The sequence below is a fragment of the Nymphaea colorata genome, chromosome 6, assembly GCF_008831285.2.
Source record: "Nymphaea colorata isolate Beijing-Zhang1983 chromosome 6, ASM883128v2, whole genome shotgun sequence".
Lineage (NCBI taxonomy): Eukaryota > Viridiplantae > Streptophyta > Magnoliopsida > Nymphaeales > Nymphaeaceae > Nymphaea > Nymphaea colorata.
Window position 1 is genome coordinate 13,122,076 of NC_045143.1, and position 9,615 is coordinate 13,131,690.

The window sequence follows — 9,615 nt, forward strand, 5'->3', positions numbered from 1 at the left end:
AATGAAAAAAATGAAGGCCTTGCATGAGACTAAATATCGTGAGTGGTATGTAGGTTCAAAATGAGTGACAAATAAAGTACAAACCAGTATTGAAAGAGAAATGATGCAAAACTTGTTGCAAAAGCTTGAGAGCACAAGCAAAAAGTTTCAGCTCAACTGTTAAAATGGGAAAACCATACTATCATCCGTTTTTGAGCATGGATGATTACTAGTTGGATGAAGAATATATCCAGGAAAACTGAAATAAGCTGATATTAATTAGTGAAGGTTTCAAAATGTACGTGCACTGATTAACCACATAAGCATTGAAACAAACTTCATTCCCTACATCATTCATTAATGGTTACCATTACATATGGCTGATGTATGTGAATGACATTACTGAAAAAAATTCACTCACTTTAAATAAGTTTTTTAGGTCAATGCTTTGATAGATCTTGAAACATTGAGATTCTTCCTTGGGGTTGAAATTGACAGAAGAGAGGAATAAAAAACAAAAGACCTGCTAAATCTAGTAAGATAGAACATAAGTCTGATATATGTACAAATGAGATTACTTGGTCAAACACTTGTTGAAAGAGTAAGGTAATCTATTTCAGGGTTGCTTTCTGTTATAACCAGCTGATTTAATTCTATAAAACACAATTGTAGGAAACACAATAAAATAGACAATTGAAGAAAGGAATTGAAGAATAAGGACTTGAACCTCACTTTGGTTGTACATAAAACCAAGGTAGTGTTCGGTGCCTGTGATCTGGAATCATCATTCCAGTTTTTCAAAGGCATTCCAGTTTCTCACTCCAACAGATAGGAATAATCTCCAGCGTTTGCTGAGGATAGAATACAACTTAAAAATTTGAATTGTTTTCCCTCAGCTACAGTGCATTTTGTAGGGCATCAAACACTGACTGATTTGTTTTAAGTGTCATAAAGCACACATTGGTTTTAGAAAGGTCAACCACTCGTGGTGCAAGACCATCCACACCTCGAAGGAAGCTGTCAAGATTTGTTCAATCGGCGTTCTACTTAATTAGATCCAAGATTATGTAATTCCGTTTCCGCAGTCTGTGCACATGTACGTTCATAAGATTAATTATTATAAAGGGCATAGCTGTATCATGTTTGTATTAAGATACTGATAGATCTTGTAAAGGACTGGATCACAACCTACATTGGAAATCATGCTGCTTCAACAACCCTCTTTCTTCCAGGTGATTTTTGTGTCTTCTCTCATACTAACCAACAGAAACTTGAAGAGAGTTCACCTGAGAAAAACAATCACAAGGGCATTATAAATGTATGGTTTCAAACTTCCAACAAAATAATCCAATCCTCACTCTGCGACAAGACATATATCTTGCTTCCATTAACTGGACAAATATAACAATAAATTGGAGCAGTCTATCTGTACAAAGGTTAGCCAGAGGAAGAAAACAAAATATCCAAGGCACATTGACCCTTTCTAGACGATCTACAATATGCCAGCTGCACGAAAACTGCAAGTGCAAGATGATTTAACCCTACAAGGTACTAATTGTACAAAGTGAGAAATACATCTGAGAAGAATGTTGAACCCTAGTCATAGCTATGTAATGATGTGACGTTACATATTAAGCTTTTGCCTTGTAGTTTCCATCTTCAGTAATAGATCTTTAATATCTGCTTCCATCCTCACTTTCATGCTGAAATAGTCATGGTGAGCTCTTTCTAAGGCTTGCAGTTCTTCAATTTTCTGCCGTCGTCTATGCTCTGTATCAGCCAAATGCAACTTAGCAATCTGGCTAGCATACTCTTTTTCAATCTTCTCACTCTTGGCAAAAGCAATATGCTTCAATCCTTCAGCTTCTCTTCTAGCATCATCAGCGCGTGTCTGAAACATCTTAGCTTCTGCTTGCTTGATTCTGATGATGCACTCTAGTTCATCAGCAGCAGGCTTTCTCTCAGCAATCAACTGAAGCTCAGGCTTGTTTATTTTTTTCCCCCTTTTCTCCTTGTCCACATCAATGGGCAGCTTACTAATCACTTCTGGCCATGGAACACCTTCACAGTGCGTAGATGATGCCTTGAATGAGGGCTCTTTGCATAAGGTCGCCATAACACTAGTCTGGGCATGCTTAGTTAGAGATGACAAGTCAGCAGCGTCAGCATCTCCTGAAAACAGAAAAGAAAATTAGAAATGAAAAAGATTAAATAAAAAGGCCTGAGGTGTCCTTCTAATCTAATTGTTCACGATTACCATTTCCCATCTCCTGCCGCCACATTTATGAAAATAGAAACAGTATAAGTTTGTCTAAATATTAAAAAGCCTAAAAGGATGACTATTTAAAGTGTAAAATAACAGAGATGGAAAAACAACTCATAACGAAATAAGATTGAATCAAATGAACAAATTAATAGGCTCAAATAGTCAAGATGTGCCAGACACAGGAAGTTTTTTGTGGAACATATCTAGGCTCCTAACCAACTAGTGATGGTAGGGAAACTAGGAGTCAACATGCTTTCAAGAAAAGAGAAAAGATGCTTGCAGCAAAACTGCCCGACCATCATTAACATCAGGCCAGCTTATTAGATATGCAAGAAGAAGTTAAGTAAGCTGCCAAATCTCCATTCCCATAAGAATGCTCTTACCGACATTTACAACCATCATTACCGCAACACTTTCTTATGAGAACTGCAAAAAGAACTTCATAAGCTGCCAAATCTCTGTTTCAGATTTTCCAGATCATCAGGTTTCTTAATAGCAAGAGAGATTCTGAAGGAAGTCAAACTTGACATATAGACCAGCATTCGTGTTCTTTAACCCTGATTTCAATTGTGGCATAAAGTCACTAGGACCTAGTTCAGGGGACCAGTCAGCCAACTGGGTCAACTATTCAATGCCCAGTCATTGTCCAACTAGTTCATGTAAATGAATACCCTAACTCACAATTGGATTTTCCTTATTTTTGTGTTTAAAAGGTTTTTGAAAGTCAGCTTAAGGTTATAAAGGCTAACCATTGGTCCCTCCCTCTAATACTTTTTTCAGACTGGTGCACTCTTTCTTTAATGGGTAGTGTTTTTGTTTAACTATCAACTTTGCGTCTAACTTCCAATGCAAACAAATTAGGTTATGACAGCACCGTGCAAAGTTACTGCACCTAGGAAGTTAGGAACCAAAAATTTCAGGTTATACTGCAAGGACAGTCACATTGGATCACTTTTATGCTCAGGAAGAAGCAACGCAGAAACATCCACTTCAAACATCTTGTGGAAGGGCACACAAATTTTCCACTGTTCCAATTTGAACACAGGTAACTCGACAATGCTCAAGCTCTAGAGCTGTACGTACATTATCGCACATTGGACACCATAGTGCCATAAATCTTCCCATGACATTGTGATACAGAAATGCCAAAAATCAGGCATCTGGAAAGATTACATCATGAATCATGAATACAACAATCTGCCCAATACCATGGCAGCCACCAGACATGAAGTCAAATATGCACCAAGAAATCCAGTCATAATGCAACAAGAAATATATCCAGCCTAGTAGATTTTCTGACAGCATTTACCACTAAAAGAAGTGCATACAAGAAGAAACAAGCACAGTATGAACGAGAAGTGAGTCTTCAAGAACTATCATCCTTATTGTATATAACAAGCATCAATATTATAAGAATTAAAGACATTATTATACACACATGAACATAATTCATGCAAAAAATAGTGTTGCAAAATAGGGTGAGTTGCTGAGTCGACTCAGCAAGTCATGTGTCAATTAACTCTTAAGTCCTACAGTCACAAGCTTTTAAATACATCTGATTTTACTATGATTAGTGTTGTATGCAATGTACTATATGGTACAACACATTTGCATTATGCAAATAATGTGAAAACTGATTCGATGCAGCTCTACAACTAGCTTCAGGTATGTGTAGTATGTGTACTCATATTGTGCAATACAACCCCATATCATGTGCTTGGTTCTGGCAGAAAATAAAGGGGTCCAAACGCCATGTTTTTTTATTTTCATCATTAACACCCCCTCACACACGATGGCAATACGCTATTACAAGTTGTGTGTGAGGATGCTCTTGTGTGTCTGAACTCTGAAGAGAAAAACACTATTTAGTAGGATTTGGTGCATGAGAAAAAAATTTTATGTCAAAAGTAAAGTTGCTTCACATTTTTCACCATCGAAAAGCTTAAAATTTTCAACCTTTAAAGTAAAATTTTTTCCTCCGTAGATTTTCAACCCATGACTTGCCAAATTTCCATTATAAATAGAGATATTCACATCCGAGTACCTCCACTCAATAAGAAATTTATATATTTGTGCCCCGTAAAATCCTGACTCAGCCACTGTTTTGAGTACATCTTTACAGTTGGATTCATTAAAACAGCTTCAGATAGCCTAAAAAAACTAGATGGCACTTTTGGATGTTTACTTCTGGACTTCATAATTAAAGGACTCTGTGTGTGTGTGCGGATTACAAATGTATGTATGTATTATATTGCCAAGAAATCTACCAAACAGACCATAATTAACATGGACAAACAAATGCAACTTTCACATGCAAGGACATGGACCACATAAATCAGCAGGTGGGCACATGCAGACCAACCAACATATAAAATAGTGTGTAACAAGGGTTTGCAAATATTTTCAAATTCACTATGCTTGTGCAAAAAGTTTGAACGTGCCCATGAAAGTAACCACAAGTGTCTAAAAGTCCAACGATGACCACAAATATCAATAAGACAAGTGTGCACATGAAAAAATTATTCACTGGAAGGTCAACAGCATACATTCGGCATTCTAATAATGCTTCGAACATCAAAATGACAGGAGTTCTATAGCCACACAAAGAAAAATAAATAAAAATGTTCCAAAAAGACAACTCAACAGGAGGAGAATCATTATATATACACTATAAAGGAAGAAACTACATTTTAACATCATGTAATTATATTCTTACAGAAAACTAAATTCATGCATGCTTACCAGACAAGAACGCCATTATAACATTGTATACATCTAGAACATTTCCACTGCTTTCCAGATGTGCCAACATTTGATCAGCTAAATTATGCAGCTGTTTCCCCCTTGCATCAGTACTTCCATGGAAGATCCTTCTCACATACCCAAGTTCCTTTATAAGAGCTTCAGCATTCCAATCTTTTGCACAAATTTTGAACACTTCCTTAACAAATCCAAACATCTCTGAGGCATGACCACATGCAACACAGTGAAACTGCACCTCTGCTGTCCCTAAACCTCCCTTTACACTTGGCCCATTTCGGATATGTGAATTCCGCAAACCACAGTCAGTATGGCACCAATGGAGACAAACATCACAGCCAACCCAACTACATGTATTGGATGCCAGATCAAACCTTGAACACACAAGACACATGCATGCACTGCAAAACCCATTTTTCTGATTACAGACTTTACAGTCACAATCATCCACAGGCAAGATGTTCCCACATGCAAGGTTCTTGCATTTTAAATTCAAGAAAATTTCGACCAGATCAGAAGATGGGACATGGCTTATTTGGCGTAGGAAAGCCTGAAGACCCGTCTTCACAGAAACAAGTATTTCAAGTTGAACACGATGACACTTCAATAATGTCTCCAATGTCAGGTCAGTTCTCTTTTCTAGCACCTCTTGCAATGAACTTAAATGTTCTTGCACATTTCCATTTACTATCATTTCTCTTACCTTCTCCTTGAGGGATAACAGAGATTGATCAGGCATTTCATGAAGCCTTCTGACAATTGCTTGCACAGGTTCAGAAACTATATCAAAAATCAGTTTCTCAGCACCTTTGATTCCATTTGATGAAGGATCTGCAGTCCCATCCTGCTCACTCCTGTTAAGAACATGATGCTTGCTCTCAAGGCTGCTGTTATCATTGTTAATTTCCCTATGGTGCACGAACCCAGTTTGATGACAACCTAAATTCTGTGTTGAAGATGGTGCAACCTCCTGCCTCCTAATCCCAAACCTCTCTTTTGTAAAAGGCGTCTGTCCTTCAAATCTGGTATGTTTTTCCATGCTTCCTTCTGGTTCCACATGCCGCTGCCCTCGCAGAGCAGCAATTTTATCTTGAAAATTTGCATTTCCATTAACTAGATGAAATGCAGATGGTTCTTGATAATTTAGAGGCTGTAAAGCATCACCACTGCCTTGTGATAACCTCTGGTACAATGGAATCTTCCTACCTCGTTCCGTGACCCCATCATGACCACTTTGCATCTTCTCATACAAAGACTGCCCTTGCCAAGAGCCTTGACAAAGTTGGTCCACCGCCTGAAATATAGAACCACTACCAACTGAATGTTCATGATGTTCTAATGAATTCTGAGTGAGAGAACAACTAGCATTATGGACACATGGTTGAGACCCAGAGAACGAAATGGATGCTGTAAAACCCTCTGAGCCTGCATGGCCATGAAAAGAATTAGTTGGCATGGAATGTTCACTTCTAGCTCGACTAGGAGATGGTGGAGCTGGGGCTGGTTTTAGATTTTGAGGTACAAGGGTCAACGAGACATCAGGCAAACCGAGAGACAACTGGAGTGGCTCACATTTTATTTTTTTGTTCTTGTGCTTCTCAAGATAATCACCTAAACTGTCTGATTTATTGCCCAAACTAGTTTCAGAGAATAGTTGAAAACCGACCATCCTCGTTTCTTCCATTGCATCCCTGCCATCATTGCTATCTCCTAAGTGGGTTTCCCGATGATCTTCAAAGGCCGAAAGATCCTTCTCCCTCAGTCCATCAAATACAGCAAGTTTTTCTTCACCTTCGATCGCCAAACCTTTACCTTTACTTTTACCGGTTTCACTATCTTCTCGAGCAAAAGCCTTCTGTGTGACCCCAATGGAGCCACCAACTTCCGCTTCTGTCACTTTAGCAGCATCAGCGGGTAGTCTGACACCAGGTTTTTCAAGCATAAATGTCGCACTTTGCTTACACTTGTTATCAATTTCATTATTTCCTTGATCATTTTCCATGGATTCCTCGTCCAATTCAAGCCCCTCATCATTCGCTTGTTTATTCAAATCTTGCAAAAGGTTTACGCTTCCATATGTCCGTTTTGAGTCGAAGCTCGCCTTTGATAGGTGGTCCCCGTTGTTTGAAGGAGATGACACATCTTCCATCTTCGGCAGTTCCTCCTTGTCTTCATCATCTACTCGATTTATTCCTCCATCGGATTCATTTCCGGTCTCACTCACTTGATCATGCTTTTTATCCTCCACTGGTTTGTCAGCCACTGCATCGCCCCTCTCATGATCATCTAGCGCCTTTGCAGTTACGTTCAATTGAGATTCGTTTTCTTCTGCAAATGGCTCTAGTTTCTCTCCTTCTATAGCTTCCCCATCTTTTTCATTTGAAGCGTACGGAGAAAACTCTTCATCCTGATTCCTCCCTTGTGCTTCCGTCATCTGAAATTCCTTTTTTGAGGGTGATTCAGTCACCGCAGTTTCCACTTCAGGTTCTGGCTCCAGCTCACCTTCTTCCATCTCGCTGCTACAGTTCTCGCCATTCTCTAGCTTCGTCGGCTCAATTGCACTCACAGATGCACCACTGCTTTTATCCACTGATCGCGCTCCAACGGCCCTACTGCACCAACTTCGTGACCTCGGAATTGAACGTGCCCTTGCATCGGCTTCTGTTCTCTCCCTACTGCTCGACCTCCTCCATGTGCTGTCATCGCGCTTCGACCTAAACCCCTTCACCTTCGGAGGCGAGTCATAGAAATCCCTCCTGAACGACGAGGATGACGAGGGGGATGAGAACCCATTCGTCGAGCTACGATGGCTCCGCTCGCTGACAGAATCCCTAAACGGCTTTCGGGGGCTGTCCAATCGGCCGAACCCTTTCCTCTCCGTCCTGTAGTCCACGTGCTCCTTCCGTCGGTACTCCGGGGAGAAGTTCTTCCGCTCGGCCCGCACATCCCGATCCTCGCTCCGGCCACCCTCTAGCTTCGACGAGTAGCTGCGGCGGTAGCTTATCCTTTCAGAAGGTTCCAAATTCAGATTCTTCAAAGACCGCACCTTGCTCCCGTCCTGATCCCTCTTCCCCCATTCCTTGGACCCGGATTTCTCCCCGCCGGAATCAATACCGTCGCCGAACGAATGCTGCCGCTTCATTGATCCACAACAGACTCAAACAATCGAAGCGGAAGACGAAGAACAACAATAATAATAAGAAGAAGAAGAAGATGAAGAAGAAATAAACGTCGACGTGGCCTCGGCGGCGAAGAGAAAGGCCAAAGCCCTCAACTTACGCCCACAAACTTGCAGAACGGGATCTCGGTGCGCCCTCGCCCTGCCGGAATCCGCCTTTTTCAAGCCATAGAGGAAAGAAGACAAAACGTATGTCTCCAGAGCGATCCCACTGCATATCGCCGGAGGACCGATTTCTCCACGTCGGAAGCAACCCGTCCCCAGCCGAGAGAGTGCCCTCGCGAGATGAAGGCTGAGACGGGGGGAGGGGGAGAGAGAGAGAGAGAAGCAAACTCCACTTTTTCCCCCTCGTTTCCGTATTAAATCAATTTATTTTTCCTATTTTTTTTGGGCATGAGCATCGATATGGTGATATGGGTCAACGGTCTTTCTCTGGCCCAACATCTTCTTTGACTAAATCTGCCCTCATGCTTTCCGGAATGACGCATGCGTCCCTCGAGTCAAGATGACGTCGACTGGGGTTAGGTAGACCAACTCCCCCACCATCAATATATGAACAACATGAGAGGAGGCCGGCGGTGAAGGTATCGGATGTACGGTACGAAGAGTGGCTATGGCGGAAACCGCCTCTTGCTTGCGGAGATTTTAAAAACATGTATTGAAAAAAAAAAAAACATGTTTGTCCTGTGGATCCTAAACCGGAGTCCAATTTAGCTTTTTGTAGAACTGGACCTGGGTCCAACCCCCTGCCCTCATTGCCTTCTCTTGAGAATAAAACATGGAGTCACGAGCCCCACCCAGTTGTTCCCTCCTTTTCACAATTCACCACAGTCCACCAGATGGACGCACCCGAACAGTGCAGGTGAGTGAGGCAGTGGCCAGTGAAGTGAGTCCTGACTCAACGTCTCCCTTCTCACTTCTTAAGTTCCTCTTCTTCTCAAGAATCTCATTTATTCTTCTTCTTTTATTCTTTATTTCTCCTTTTTCTTTTAATCTTCTTCTTCATTTTATTTACTCTTCAATTATTCTTATTCTTTTCTTCTCCAAATTATATTTTGTTTGTCGTTTTCTCGTCATCAAATTTGTTGGCCAACATTAAACCCATGCTTCATGGTAACGATTCTCTTGCTCTCTCATTCCTTTTTTTTTGCTTTGTTTTGGGCATTTAATCAATGTAATTGACCACTTTTTTATTGATTTGTGTATTTCAACGTCAGTTTTCAATTTTCATCTACAACTTTAGGGGTTTTATGTTGGGGTTTCAGTTTGTCATTGACTCATTTGGGAATATAGGGGTTCTGATTTAGATTTAGGGGTTCTGATTTTTCCCTTTCTATTTTGTGTGTTGTGTTGCTGTTGCTTGTGCCTGACTGCAAATCTGTCGGCTAACACAACTCATGGTAATTCCCTTTGCTCTCTCATTATCTATTGT

The 9,615-nt window shown here is 40.7% G+C and overlaps 1 protein-coding gene across 1 annotated transcript; it reads right to left on the reverse strand.

Moving 5' to 3' along the window:
• Positions 1-1,339: 1,339 nt before the first annotated feature.
• Positions 1,340-8,526, reverse strand: LOC116255775 (protein OBERON 4). The gene is made up of 2 exons (XM_031631767.2): positions 4,988-8,526; positions 1,340-2,151 (listed from the first exon to the last, which is right to left on the reverse strand). The coding sequence occupies exons 1-2, from the start codon at positions 8,145-8,147 to the stop codon at positions 1,604-1,606; spliced, it is 3,708 nt and encodes a 1,235-aa protein (XP_031487627.1). The 5' UTR covers positions 8,148-8,526; the 3' UTR covers positions 1,340-1,603.
• Between the last annotated feature and the right edge of the window lie 1,089 nt (positions 8,527-9,615).

Bases quoted from the DNA above. Each gene is read 5' to 3' on its own strand.
- LOC116255775 (XM_031631767.2), bottom strand. From the start codon at position 8,147: ATGAAGCGGCAGCATTCGTTCGGCGACGGTATTGATTCCGGCGGGGAG. The intron at 2,152-4,987 runs GTAAGCATGCAT...TTCTGTTTTCAG, and splicing joins TATAATGGCGTTCTTGTCTG to GAGATGCTGACGCTGCTGAC.